Here is a 15,036-nt window from a genome sequence, read left to right as displayed (position 1 = left end):
GCGCGCGCGCACACACAGGCGCCCGGCAGAGACGGGCGGGAGGCCGCTGGCCCCGCCCCGTGCACGTGACCGGCGCCGCCCCGCCCCGCCCCGCCCGCCGCGTCTCGCGCCCGGCCGGCTTCGCGGCGGTTGGCGGTTGGCGGCGGCGGCCCCGGCCTTCGCGCCCGGCCGGCAGCGCCCACCCGCGGCGGCGGCGGCGGCGGCGGCGGCGGCGCGCGCGCACTCTGGCGGCGGCGGCGGCGGGCGGCTGGGGGTGGATCCCGGCACTACGGCGCTCGGAAGCGGCCGCGGCTGGGAATGGCGGCCGCGTTCTCCAGTCCGGAGGTGGCTGCTGAGGGGCAGGAGCCATTGCTGAGTCCCGGGGTGGCGGAGGAGGAGGAGGAGGCGGAGAGCAGGTAGGAGCTTGCTCCTTCCCGCGCCCTTCCTTCCCGAGGCGGCGAGGCGACTCCCTGTACGGCGGGCGGAGGGTGTCTGCGCTAGCAGGCGCCTCCCGTCCCTCCCTGCTCCGGGGGTTGCGGCGACGCCGCACGAGTCACCAGAGGAACCACCCGTGGGGGACGAGTCCCTCTCCCCCCCTGCGTGGGTGCTTCGCCCCGCAAGGGAAGCCCGAGGCTGAGGGAAGCTGCCCGCCTTCTGCCAGGAAAAAAACAGCTGCTTGGATGTGTCGGGGTGGCTGCTGCTGCCGCCGTCTGTGCTGAAGTGTTCTCGTACTTGGAGCGCACCGCTTGATTCCACCAAAATCTTGAAAGTAACCAAACACAGCATGTGCAAGAGTTTGACTGACTTTTTCCTATGCGTGATGGGCAATAAGGTTACAAATGTACGTTTATAAACATCGTTTATGTGGTTATAGTTTCACTGAACCCAGACAGTTGAATAGTGTAAAAATTTCTGAAGAAATAAGCGTACAAATCATGCTGTGGAATATTAGTTTTAAAATTGCACGTATGCCTAAATCTTATCTATGACCTATAAACAATGTTTATAAACTGCTTTATGTATAAGCTAGGTCTGCATCTTTTGGACAGAGATTATTTTGTTTAGAGTATTTCAAAACCAGATGAAGGACGCTGAAATGTTCTTCTGAAAAAGTACGTGGGTCTCAGAAGGTGTTTATGAATTTTAGAAAAATAGCTTACTGCTCACAATGTTTGTAACTTCTATTTTAATTTTTTTTTTCAGCCCTTAGAGTCTCCAGAAATCTGTTTTACACACATCTTTTACATTGTATAGTTACTTTCTACTGGCTATACCTTTTCGTCTAATCAATACTTGTTCAGGTTTGGGGGTTTTTTGCTTTAGTCACAGTTCTGAGAAAACGTCTGGGATTTTATGGTTTAACACACACTTCTCAAAGCCTTTACCTGTAATTCTCTAAAGTGTCTATGCAAAGAGATTGCAGAATTGAAGATCTCTAGCTAAAGATCTCTTTGTGTAACATTTGAATGCAATAGTACATGATAGCATTTCTATTAGTTTTTTTGATTTTTCAATCTAGTATTTTTTCAGTGAAAAGTTAACTTGCTTCTGAAATAAATTCTTCGTATTCTTTTGCTGTGCAGAAGTCCATTTCTGCATAACAATTTACACAGTTGTATTGAGAGGATTGTGAAAATGTTTTCAATGTCCTGTGGGAACAACTGGAGGATAATCTGATAATGATTTCTTTCTCTCTTGACTTCTGGTTCAAAAACAGGGATGTTGTGGAAACACAAGAGCATTATAAGAGCAGGTGGCGATCTATCTGGATTATGTATCTTACAATGTTTCTCAGTAGTGTAGGTGAGTAAACACAGGTGCATTTCAATGTTATTTGCTTAATGAATATATTTTGGTTTGAAAATTACAGGGTTTTCTATATTTCAGCTACTTAGCTCCTTTAATGCTACTGTTCTTTTATAACCTTAAAAAGGTGCGTTTTCTGATTCTTCAAAAGGAAAGACGTGACCAGCAAATCAAACAGAAAGTTACATTTAATAAGATAAGTTAAATAATACTCTGTTTTGAGACTAAATAACATGTTACTTAAATCTTTTATTGCTTTGTAACAGATTGGCATACAAGGTGGTGGCAGAGTAAGGTTATTGTTCAGAACCAAACAAAACAAAGGTCATACTTTTATCATCCAAAGTGAAACTTCTAGGGAATGAAAATAGAAGTAACACTGAGTTCTTAAGAGGCAAGATCTTTGTGGGAATGTATGTTATCTATTTCAAACTGTGTATGAGAACTTGTTTTCTCCTATGGGATTTTGCATCTCTACTGCAGAACACATTACTGTTTCATTCCTAAATAACTGCCTCTGGGAACAAGACTTCTGGTGATTTTCTGTGGGCCTAGAAATGGTCTTGAAAATCATGGGATACTTCATTGATTTTTTTGTTTGTTTGTTTAATTTGATGAATTAAAACATCTTTGATAAATGAATACAAATATGTCTGTATATCAAGAAATTCTTTTTACTCTGGGGACCTTGTTGTCTTTCCACTGGGAGGAAAAATCCCGTGCAGTTTGCTTGGTGCATCAGTTTCTTTTCATAGGAGTTTTTTTATTTAGTGTGTACATACCTATAAAATGTCCTTTTAAAAATGCTTCCTCCTGTTAGGAGGAATTATCACTCCTTTAAAAAAGCACATAATACATAGTTTCTTCAGGTGACAGACTGATGCACACTTTTAGACTATAATACACTGAGGAGCACAAGAATGAACCTGTAATTGTTTCAGTAAAGCTAATTACTGATAAACATGACACATAAGTAACTTCAATTATGTTTTTACTGCATTGCAGGTTTCTCAATTGTCATTATGTCTGTGTGGCCGTATCTTCAAGAGGTTTGTAAATCTGGGTTTTTTTAATTAACAAGAACAGAAAACTCCTGCTCAGGAAGTATGTAATATAAAACTTGACATTTTGTTTAGGAAAAGAAACAGTAAAGGGAAGTGTATGGTTATAAGAGACTAATTTTGCCATCCGCTTAGACAACTATTTCATGTAAAATGTCAGTTGATTTCCTGAATTGATAAAGGTACATCATAATCCAGAAATGTTTGATTTTCCTATATAATTTCACTGTTTTCTTGAACAGTGAACCAGTAGAAATCTCTTTATCTGAATGCATTTGTAGTGTTAAAACATAATACACAAGGCTTGTCTGCATTTTGAAAAAAAAAAAAAAGCTGAAGGAAGAAGTTGCTCTGTGAATCACAGAATCATTCAGGTTGGAAAAGACCCTTGGGATCATCGAGTCCAACCATCAGCCCTACTCTACAAAGTTCTCCCCTACACCATATCCCTCAACATCTCATCTAAACAACCCTTAAACACATCCAGGGATGGTGACCCCACCGCCTCCCTGGGCAGCCTATTCCACTGTCTGACCACGCTTTCTGTGAAAAATTTTTTCCTAATGTCCAGTCTAAACCTCCCCTGTTGGAGTTTAAAGCCATTCCCTCTTGTTTTGTCACTAATCACCTGTGAGAAGAGACCAGCACCAACCTCTCTACAATGTCCTTTCACGTAGGTGTAGAGAGTGATGAGGTCTCCCCTCAGCCTTCTCTTCCTCAAACTGAACAGTCCCAGGTCCCTCAATCGCTCCTCATAGGATCTGTTCTCCAGGCCCTTCGCCAGCTTCGTTGCCCTCCTCTGCACTCACTCCAGCACCTTGATATCTCTCTCATATTGAGGTGCCCAAAACTGGACACAATACTCCAGGTGTGGCCTCACCAGTGCAGAGCACAGGGGGACTATCACCTCCCCACTTCTGCTGGTCACACTATTTCTAATACAAGCCAGGATGCCGTTGGCTTTCTTGGCCGTCTGGGCACACTGCCGGCTCATGTTCAGCTGCTTGTCAGTTAGAACCCCCAGATCCTTCTCTTCCAGACAGCTCTCCAGCCACACCTCCCCAAGCCTGTAGCGATGCATGGGGTTGTTGTGGCCCAAGTGCAGGACCTGGCACTTGGCCTTGTTGAAGCTCATCCCGTTAACGTTGGCCCACTGATCCAACCTATCCAAGTCTCTCTGTAGAGCCTCCCTATCTTCATGCAGATCGACACTCACGCTTAACTTGGTGTCATCTGTGAACTTACTGATGATACACTCTATGTCCTCATCAAGATCATCAATAAAGATGTTGAACAGAAATGGTCCCAGCACAGAGCCCTGAGGAGCACCACTTGTGACCGGCCGCCAGCTGGATTTACCTCCATTGACCACCACTCTCTGGGACCGTCCATCCAGCCAGTGCTTGACCCAGCAGACCGTTCTCTCATCCAGGCCATGAGCAGCCAGTTTTTCTATGAGAATTCTATGGGGAACTGTGTCGAATGCTTTTTGAAAATCCAGGTAGACAATATCCACAGCTTTTCCCTCGTCCAATAGTCGGGTCATCTTGTCATAGAAGGAGATCAGGTTTTCAGGCAGAACCTGCCTTTCATAAACCCATGCTGACTAGGCCTGATCCCCTGGTTGTCCATATATGACTTTTAATGGCACTCGAGATGATCTGCTCCATGACCTTCCCTGACACTGAGGTCAGACTGACAGGTCTATAGTTTCCTGGATCCTCCTTTCTGCCTTTCTTGTAGATGGGTGTTACATTTGATACCCTCCAGTCCAGTGGAACCTCCCCAAATGTCAGATTGTTGCATGTAGATCTTCTTGATATTCCTAGCAGGGAATTGCCTGTGTTCTTGGGTAGTGTTTTTAAATGGTTTGGGGTTTTTTTCCTCTTTGTTATGTTTTTGTTAAAAGTGGCATAAAAGGTCTCTAAAACTTTAATCTGTGCCAGGATTTTACTGCTCCTGGAATTGTAGAAGGCCAGTTTCAAATGCGAATTTGGAAGAAGATATCCTGGATAGGGTCCTAGAAGTATCATTAAGAATGAGGTTGGTGCTGAATTCTTGGAGAAGAAAAGAAAATGCATCATAAGCCTTGTAAATCAAGACAGATTCAGGCATCTGCAGAGATGACTTGCTCCTGGCATGTAAACTGCCTACCATGCTGCTTAAGTTATGGCTGTAGCCCATAACATCAGCAGCACCATGGGAAAACTGTTTTGAGTTTGCTGCGAGCCACTTCCAGTCTCAGAAGCAAAGCACTTTTTCTTGGTTTGGTGCATTGCTGGAGACAGCCGAGGTTTACTGCCCCAGACAAAGTACTACGTGAAAACAACTGCTTCTGAGACCCAGAGTGGTGTATTTATATTAAACATCATGCAGTGCCATGCAGACGCTAACTTGTTTAGCGATAGCTTAGGTTTGATACTGTGTTGCATAGTGTGATGTACCCTCAGAATTGCAGTGCAAAGTCCTAGGTATTTCACGTACTGATTCTAAAATGGTTTGGTTGGTATTATAAAATACTCTTAATACTTTACCCATAGAATCGGTTCATTTGTTTCCACAGATCGATCCGACAGCAGATGCGAGTTTCTTGGGCTGGATTATAGCTTCATACAGCATTGGCCAAATGGTTGCCTCTCCCCTCTTCGGCTTGTGGTCCAATTACAGGCCAAGGAGAGAACCTCTGGTCATTTCAACTGCGATTTCAGTAGCTGCTAATTGTCTTTATGCCTATGTCCACATACCTCATTCACACAATAAATACTACATGCTGACTGCACGTGCCCTTGTGGGATTTGGAGCAGGTAATCACAGTAGAATTTACGTTTCTAAAAATTACTAAATTCTATGTCTTGTGTAAGATAGTTAACACGTTTTAGTACCAGATTTACTATTACATGAATGGTAACTTACTACTTAACAAAGCAATTTATAATAAAATTATGTAATTGTGTGTAAATACTAGAGGGAGTGCTGGGTTTTATTTTCTTGCAAAATAAGAGCCCCCTAAAATAAATGTAATTTGATAATTTAAGAACATAATATTTACACGAACGCTTTCTTCATTTTGTTTTTTTAAGGAAATGTGGCTGTAGTTCGATCGTATATTGCGGGTGCCACTTCTCTTACGGAAAGAACAAGTGCCATGGCCAATACCAGTGCCTGCCAGGCAGTTGGCTTCATATTAGGACCAGGTAAAGCATATTTTCTTTCCTCACTTCCCTAATACTTTTTAGGATGAAGTAGGGCATTGGAAGTAGGAATCCTCAGCAGCTGTATGTTGGGGATTTTAAGGCATAAGTTGTCAGTAGTATCAAAATTGCATAAATGGGATCCATTCATATATATTGTGTATGTCAATGTAAGTGAAATATTCTGGTCCAAAGAAATTCTAATTGTTTGTAGTTAAAACCTAGCTGGTTTGGATTGCTGACTGCAGGAAGAACAAGTTCCAAGATGCTGTCTTGTACCAGTACCCGCTAAATAGTCTATGTCCAACTGCACTTTATTCACGGAGAAGAGAATTTAACATTACTGTACTTGGGCAAACATTTCCACCTTTCCGAAATGACTGAAAATTTCACCTTGCCTCACATGTTGTAGAAAGTAACATCCAACAGATCTTTCTAACCTTGTAGTGATGACCAGAAAATCTTCATATTGGCAAAAATTTTAAGACACAGCACTGGTGTTACAGAGAGAGCTAAGGGAGCAAAGAGCTCAAGGGATGTTTGTTAGATCAGGCATAACTGTGGCTCCTGTCTGCTTCATGGGAGAAGTGCATTAGACTTGCCTTGTGTTGTAAAGAGAGACCAGCAATTTTGCCCTAAGCAGCCTCTACTGATGACTTGTCTTCTGTATCTGGAGATTAAGATTATCCAATTAGTAGAGCTGAAGTGCTCTGCATGGTAATATAATGAGGTGAACGTTTAGGGCTGAAAGTTTTTTCTCCAGTAGATTATTACTGGTGCTGTTGATAGAGCATTAGAGGCTCTACAGCAGCAAAAAATCTGCATTCTTTGTGTGATTTGCAGAAAGTATAAGTTTAGGTAATTTCCTTTCCTGATTTGATAGGGACTCTCAGTCTGTTTCCTAACAGTAGTAAGCAAATGACCTGATTTTACAATCTTCTGCTCTGCAACAATTTAAATTTTACCAAAAGAAAAAACCCAACCCCACAACTTCTCTTCCCTCTAGCTTGCCCTTAGCAGGAGGGATAGTCCAGTCCCAGGACCAAGGTTTTCCATGTAGGAGGAAGAAGAAAAACAGTGAATCAGCTGTCTGCACATGGCCAAGAAAATTAACTACTGGTACACTTAGAATTCAGTTCCAGTTCTTTAAGTGTCAGGCTGTTATTTATACAGTGTATTTGTATGTAACCAAGTAGTTTTCTGGCTAGTTGAGATCCCACTGGTATCTATCAGTTTATTTACAGTAGGAGTCTCAAAATGTAAAAGGCTTGACAGGTAAAATACTTAAATTTTGCTTAGCGATTAGAACAACTTTGCTTATGCAGTTTTATGTGTTTATATGTGTTCTAATATTTTCTTAATGATTCTCAAGATTTTCTTAATAAATTTATGTTTTGAAGTTTTTCAGACATGTTTTACACTTATTGGAGAAGAAGGAATAACATGGAAATTAATTCATCTTCAGCTGAACATGTATACGGCACCAGTTTTATTTGGAGCTCTCTTAGGAGTTATTAATATTATTCTCATCTTTGTCATATTCAGGTAACCAAGACAAAAAAGATAAGTATTCTACCTTGGTTAAGTGAGTGGCTTATAACAATTAATATGCTGCTCAGAAGGAGGAGTAATAAGCCTGAAATTTGGAGTTCTAAATCTATAAGCTGTTACTTACTTTTCAGGGTTTCTATCTATTTAATACATACCTTTTTCATTATGCTCATAAATTAATAATAGTGATGTTACAGCTAGAATGTAAACTGATTAAACCAGAGCTGTTAGATTATTAGCTTAGCCTTGATATATTTTTAGTGTTGATGTTTTCTGCCCATGTTTTTTCTCTAAAGAGAAATAAGGTTAGCTTGTCTGTAGGGTTCTCACTGTCTGTGTCTTTCCTTTAAGAATCTTGAGGGGGGATTTTTATGCATTATAGCATTGGTGGCGGGGAGGGGAGAGATGCACACAGATATGTGATATTCTCCCACTAGAGTATTTTCTTTTTTGAATATGGTGGTGTTCACTGCAGTCAAATGTAGACTACACAGATGATGGTTAAAGGAGCTGCAAATACTTATATTCTAAGATTATGCTATTTAGAATTATTTTAGTAGAAACTTGACTCAATAGTAGATCAAATAAATATGTGTATTAATGAAAACAGTTCTTAAATTTCTAGAGAGCATCGAGTGGATGACATGGGACGGCAGTGCAAGAGTGTCAATTTTGAAGGAGAAGGTACTGAAGGAGAAGGTATCTTATTTTTTCTAGAAAGCTTACTCTGTGATGATAATTTTGAAGTGCTCTGTTATTATATACAAGCATTTAGACATATTCTAAAGTCTGATGGATTGGGAGCTCAAAGTGGAAAATAGGCTACATCTGTTTCTAACTGGTCCGGAAATTGCTTCTTGTCCATGTTGTGTCTATATGCGTCCATAGTGCTGTCTGGTAGCAAAGAACTTAAAAAAATATTATATGGACCTTTCCAGATTTTCACTCTGGAACTGTCTCTTCCAAGAGACAGGGCTAAGTGAATATGGACATCAAAAAAATCTCCCTTAACTTCTACTCTACAGTCATACTTCTCTTTTGTTCTGTATCATGCTGAGTAATATTGTTATTGTGTATCAGCTTTCACATAAGGGCATCTTATTGAAAGGTGTATGTTGGATAAGTAAATTTGGTTGGTGAGACTAAAGTACAGTAATTGCCACATACAGTGCAACAGCTTATCTTCAGTAGATACACTTTTTGTACATAGTTAAAAAGTTTTTAAGGTGTTGTATCTTTTTCACTTGAAGAATAAAAAGTGTATGAAAGATGATCTTAAATCTCTTCTAAAATCTATGAAGTCATCTGTTTCAGTATGGTTTTCTGTTTAAAAAGGGAACTGTTATGTGCACACCTCACATGGGTGTTTTGTGTATGATGCCCAGGTTAGAGGAACAAAGGCTCCGTGGCGACGCAGAGAATTGTACTGTTGTGCACTTTTGACTTTGCAAGAGGAGCAGAAAGTGGTTTGGTTTCCATTGTAAAACCATTTAAAGATGTTTATTTTGCTGTCACTCAGGACTTGTCAGTCCCAGCATTACAGTGGGACAACAGATGGTATAACCAATTTGAAATAATTTTTTCCTCATTGTCAGAGGAATTGAAATTTCAGCAGTTCCATTTTGATTTAAAAACATTATACTTAGACTGTCAAAATATAACTGCCTAGCTGCCCACCAACCTGCATGTTAAATACTTAACAGAGTAAAGAAATCATTACTGTTTGTAATTTGTGGTCGTGTAAAAAAAAAGCTCAGTTTGCTGTTTAGATTATTCTTTTGTTTAATTGCAGAAAGTGGTGGTCTGGATCAGGACGCAGAAGGAAACATTGACCATGTTGCTGTGGTAGCACTCAATTTTCTTTTCTTTGTCATCTTGTTTGTGTTTGCTGTCTTTGAAACGTAAGTTTTTCTATTTTCTCTCCAAATACTTAGACATACAATGTAGTTAGACTGGGTGTGTGAGTACAGGCTTTTCTGTTGCACTCATTTCCTTAACTGTACTCTTCAGAAATAGAAGTTCAAAACTATATGCAATCAAATTGATGTATACTGATACAGAGTAATGAATTAAAGGTCAGTAATAACTGAAAATATGTAGCATACAGTTTGTAGTATATGAAACTGTAGTGTCAAAGCTTTTGAATGGATGCGAACCCATATCCTCAATTTTTTAAGTGTTAAAAAAAAAAAGTAGCTTAACTTGAGCTACCTGAAATCTTCAGAGAAAACTATCCTCACTTGAGTATGTTCTATACTTTCTATTTTAATTTTATGTGATTTCTTAGTATGATTCTGATTAGCTCCAAGAGCTGCAGTGGAGCTCTTAGTAACGATTATTTCAGTAGTGATGAAAACAATTGTTTGATATAGCTAATGCAGTTGTATTCTTAAATACATTTTACGTGACTTTTTTTTTACCTGAAGAGGTATGTTATTCACTCCCAATTTTTCTGTGTATAAGAAAATAAGTAAAACATAACAACATTCCCTCAGACTGAAGTGTACTTCCTTTTTTTAATTTATAAAATACTTTGAGGCTATAAGGTTTATCTCTAAGGTAGCTAAAATTTGTTATAAGAACATGTCTGTCTTAATTGCATTAGTTTTAGAAAGCTGAGTTCCTAGAGAGTGATTAGTTACTAAAACTGAAGCAGTATTAAATGTTTATTACTTTTATAGCCACAGGGTCTGATTTTTTTTTTTTTCTCTCTATTACTGTTGCTTTACTTTAACTCCGTCATCTTTTCGTGAAATAGATTAATGATGCTTCAGAGTATGGCTGGTGTAATGCAATTGTGAATTTTGTCTAGTGGATTTAGTTTTAATAAGTGATGCATGACAGAAGTAGTTCATAACTAGCCTGTGTTTTCTGGTATGTCCATCAGGAGGAAAGGCTTCTATACCACTGTGTTTGATATTTGGGACAATGTATGTATGGAAACAGCTGTATAGAAGAAACTTTTTTTTAATTAATGTCATTTTGTTCTGTCAATTTAGTATAGCTACTCCATTGACAATGGATATGTATTCCTGGACCAGGAAAGAAGCCGTTTTTTACAATGGAATAATCCTTAGTGTGGTTGGCATTGAATCGGTTATTGTTTTCATGGTGGTTAAGATGCTAGCTAAAAAGTAAGTTTTTTTGAGTTTTATCAGAATTTTGTTAACTTACGTTACCTAAGTGTGAAAAGCTTTACGGCAAGGCCAAATCTCATTACTTGGATCCTTTACTTGTAATGAAGTTTGGTTTGCTAGGTCAGTGGAGTACTTCCAATTTTGACATGGTGGTTTTTTCTGTTAACATCACCCCCTTCCTTCTCTGTCTGTCTTTTACCCATGAATCACAAGGAAAACAGGTTTTAAGTCACTGTGATTTTGTAATGATTTTGTAATTTTTCATGCAGGTATGTTGGTCAGGCATCTTTTCCACAAATTAATGGGCTATGTCATTAGCACCTTCATACATTTTACTTCAATTAACTGATATGTTTAATTGTCATTTCATTGTTTGATAGAACTGGTGAGCGTGCCATACTCCATGGAGGCTTACTGATTGTCTTGGTTGGCTTCTTTATCTTACTGCCTTGGGGGAAAAAACTACCAAATATCCAGTGGCAAGGTATAACCCAAGTCATACTGAACTATCATTGTAATGTTTTAGTGAAAGCTTTTTACTGTATTTTTTTTCTTAACGGTACACATAACTTGTTTTTACAGAAATAAAGAACAACTCCATTCCCAGAACAACTCCCACTGAAATGTTAATGCCTTTCTGGAGTTTGCAAGCAATGCAGCCTCCATCCAACCACACAGCGGAACCCGTGGGCTGCCCTGTCACACAGTCCTGGTGCCTCAATACTCCTGTGATCTACCTGGCCCAGTACATCAGCTCTGACATACTGATAGGATTGGGCTATCCGGTCTGTAATGTCATGTCCTACACTTTATACTCAAAAATTCTAGGACCAAAGCCTCAGGTAAGCATGACGCCTACACAGTTTATTTCATTTGCTCTCCAAGACTTGCACCCTCTTTATTAGAACGAGGGATCTAGCTGAAATTCCTTTTGAAACTTACTACTGTTTGGCTGATGACAGTCAGGGCAGAAGTTTCCAGGAACTCTCATCTTTTTTAAAATGCAAGGCAAGTCCCTAGAGGAATTAGAAAGCAAGGCTTGTACTACAATTTATGGCAATCTTAGAGAGTGAAAATTTCAGAATGACTAAGCCCAAAGCTTGTGGCTTTCATGACTGTCCTGGAAGAGTAATTTTTCTAACAACCAATTATATATTTGGAATATCAGTACAGAATATTGTTCCTCTTACTTGGTATGTTATACAAAGACTACAAATACTATGATAGCTCCAGTTACTGACATTTTACAGTGGTGAAACACATAGCAAGCTGCTATTACTGCTTAAGAAAAAATTTTCTTCCTTTTTCATCATTTATCTCATTTTTTCCATGTTCTGTTTTGCTGTAAGAGATTCAATGGTTTGAGCCAAAATGCCTTTTTATTAGAAAGCTCTGGAGTATGTAGCTCAGTGGAGCCTTTGAATTAATGCATAGAGAAGCTGAGCAGTACTTTTGGAAACAAAGTAGTCAGTATCTTAATGATACGAAAGATAAGCAACTGCTTAAACACTTCTAAATTCTCTGTTTAGGATAATTGGTGGGAATTACTGGCAAACCAAATAATTCCTGTATCACTAACAGAAGCTTTTGATCTTCTGTAGGGTGTCTACATGGGATGGTTAACTGCCTCTGGAAGTGGAGCACGAATACTTGGGCCTGTTTTTGTGAGCCAGATATACACTCACCTGGGACCACGTTGGGCCTTTAGTTTAATCTGTGGAGTAGTTGTAGTGTCTCTCTTACTCTTGGAGATAGTTTACAAGAGACTAATTGCATTTTCTGTGAGATATGGAAGGATGCAAGAAGAGAATTGTTAAATATGTATTTAAAAAAAAAAAACCAAACAAGTAAAACCAACCAGAAATAATACTTAGTTATTACTACTTTTTAATGAGGAGTACCTAACCACTGACCTTGTTGGCTGTATGCTAAGAACTGTATACCTGTACTTACATATTGACAGAACACATAACTTGGTCATATCCTAATACATGGTTACACCTGCTGCTATAGAGCTTTTGCATTCTGCTTTCCTAGCAGCAGAGGAGGGGATGTGAACAAGTTAGATCAATACAGTGGCACATTTGATGGGTGTACAGTTTAAATGATGCACCTGTGTACTGAATGCAGCTGTGAAGGTCACAGGTTACGTGCATCCTTTCCAGAAAGAAGTAAAAGAAATATTATCTTGATTCTGTGAATCAGGATTAGTAACTCTTTTGTAACTACAAGATTAGTTGAGCTGCACGCACTTTGTATGGAAACATCACTACTTAAGTGAACCTTCTGATGTTCAGTTTGCTAGCTTGTAAGCACTGGCTAATACAAGATGTCTGACTTTGGAAACTGTTATGTATCAGTACATCTTCTCCAGGATTTCAAATGGAGTGTGACAGAATTGTAGAGGAAGGCAGGTGCCTACTTCACGAGCAGCTGGTGTACTTAAGTCGGTTAAGAGCCACTGAAAATCACAGCCTCAGTGGCTGTTACTTGGAACTACAGTGAACCAACTGTATGTGCAATTTTTCTTCTACTGTTTTGCTGAATGCATTTTGTAGCAAGAAGGATAACCTGCACAGAGTTGAAATATGCACAGCTTTTCTTAACTTTACTTCAAGAAGGAAATACTAAGCATGACAGTTTACACTTCTATTGTTATTTATGAGAATGAATGCACTGTGCTGAGCAACCAGTGTTAATGTTAATTAAGAGGAAGAAACAGGCTTGTTGGGTGTTATTATCTGTAGACTTTTATTTTTCTGAATTTACAATGTTTGAATCATTCAGTGTTTTTTTTAAAAAGTAAAATAATTTTCCTTCATAATGGGGGCTAAGCTCATCTGTATGGGTTTATCTGTTTCAGTACTACTGCGGGAAAAAAAAATTGAAATAACTCCAGTATACAATTTGTAGCTGCTGTTTAATGTGTCTTAATATTTGATGCTTACTGAATTTAATAAATGCAATGAAGTACTCTATGTAATTGTTCAAACACTAAAAGACTACTGAATTAAAAGATTATTTTTTCAATACTGACTGAAGGGAATACAGAAGTTTTATTCTCTCTCAGGCTTTCCCGCTGCAGAATCACAAAATGTTACGAGAAAGGACTTTGCTTCTATAAGCATTTCTTTTATATGCTAATTCATAATAAATAGTACTAGAAGTACTGTGTTTTGGTGGTGAAAACAGACTGCAAAATGAAGCGCTGGGAGTTACAGCAATGAAAAGTTACTTCAGTCATGAGAAATTGGTGTTACTTTAGACCTGAGAAATACAAAAGTTTTCAGGAAGGGCTAACATGGTTCAGATTTTGTGTTCTACAACTGTTAGGACAAAAGTATGTGTTTTGCAGGTTTATTTAGTGGTGTTCTTCAGGCTAGCTGACTTCTAACTTAAGAGTGAGAAAATGTTTGGCTAGTTGGAGGGATTATTTTACCTGTAATTTATTTAAAGAGTTAAAGATAAGATTCAAGTCTCTTCTTCCACAGTGGAATACCTGAAGAATAGAGAATATCCCTCAAAAGGGGTAGCCCAGGCACATTCACATAATGATTAAAATAAGAAAGCAAGGTTTTAAGTTCTTTGGTGATGAGAGTTGTTTTTATTTTCCTAGGTCAGCTGTGTTATAATTTATGATTCACTTGTTATGGATTACCATCCTCTCATTCTTACAAAACATGTTCTTGCTATTCACAGGTAGGGCTTCTGTGTTGGGTTTTTTTTTTTTTTTTGGGTTAGAAATGTAACTGCACTCAAGTCACACTGTTCCTTACAAGGTAGCTGATTGTTCTTTTTAAGCATTTATACCTTTCTTCCCTCTGGTGTCTACTTCTTAGGCTTTCCTCAACTGTTTGTACATTTAACTTGCATTATTATATGCAAGATTATATGAGGACTAAGGTAACAATAAGTGTGGCAGATAATGCAAGTTTTTAACATGCAGTGATGACCCACATCTTAGCAAGCTTGACTTGCTACTTTAGAATTAAGATTAAAGGACTAAAAGCATTCTAATAAAGCTGTATTTATGTGCATGTGCATATGTTTGTATCTACAACTAAGTAGAGTCTGCATAAGAGCATACATCCTATGTGGTGTATCAAAGACTTGTAACAGTTAAGTCACTTTACCATGCCATCATTCCATCTGAGTAAGAAGGTCCAAAATGAGAAAAATGAGAAGGTGCAGTTCTCAAGTGAAAGAGCAGTTAAAAATTCCTTTAGAGAATAATTTTTTTAAGTGCTACCTGTATATCTACCTTGATATTTCTAGTGCTAAATATATTTGCAAGCTATTTCCTTGATTTGG

General features: G+C 38.9%; 1 protein-coding gene across 3 annotated transcripts; it reads left to right on the top strand.

Annotated features, from left to right (window-relative positions):
- Window positions 1-235: 235 nt before the first annotated feature.
- Window positions 236-13,761, top strand: MFSD8 (major facilitator superfamily domain containing 8). Of its 3 annotated transcripts, none has more exons than XM_074823624.1 (12): window positions 236-395; window positions 1,697-1,782; window positions 2,791-2,834; window positions 5,410-5,650; window positions 5,927-6,040; window positions 7,438-7,582; window positions 8,214-8,272; window positions 9,381-9,489; window positions 10,588-10,722; window positions 11,106-11,209; window positions 11,308-11,567; window positions 12,327-13,761. In XM_074823624.1, exons 1-12 carry the CDS (start codon window positions 298-300, stop codon window positions 12,540-12,542), a joined length of 1,611 nt encoding a protein of 536 aa, XP_074679725.1. In that variant the 5' UTR covers window positions 236-297; the 3' UTR covers window positions 12,543-13,761. The 3 variants fall into 3 exon arrangements, with proteins under 3 accessions (XP_074679725.1, XP_074679724.1, XP_074679726.1); XM_074823623.1 differs by having other exon boundaries at window positions 8,214-8,287; XM_074823625.1 differs by having other exon boundaries at window positions 244-820; window positions 8,214-8,287.
- The last annotated feature ends 1,275 nt before the right edge of the window (window positions 13,762-15,036 follow it).

Source organism: Strix aluco, chromosome 4 (assembly GCF_031877795.1).
Source record: "Strix aluco isolate bStrAlu1 chromosome 4, bStrAlu1.hap1, whole genome shotgun sequence".
Taxonomy (NCBI): domain Eukaryota; kingdom Metazoa; phylum Chordata; class Aves; order Strigiformes; family Strigidae; genus Strix; species Strix aluco.
This window is presented reverse-complemented; position numbering and strand designations above follow the sequence as displayed.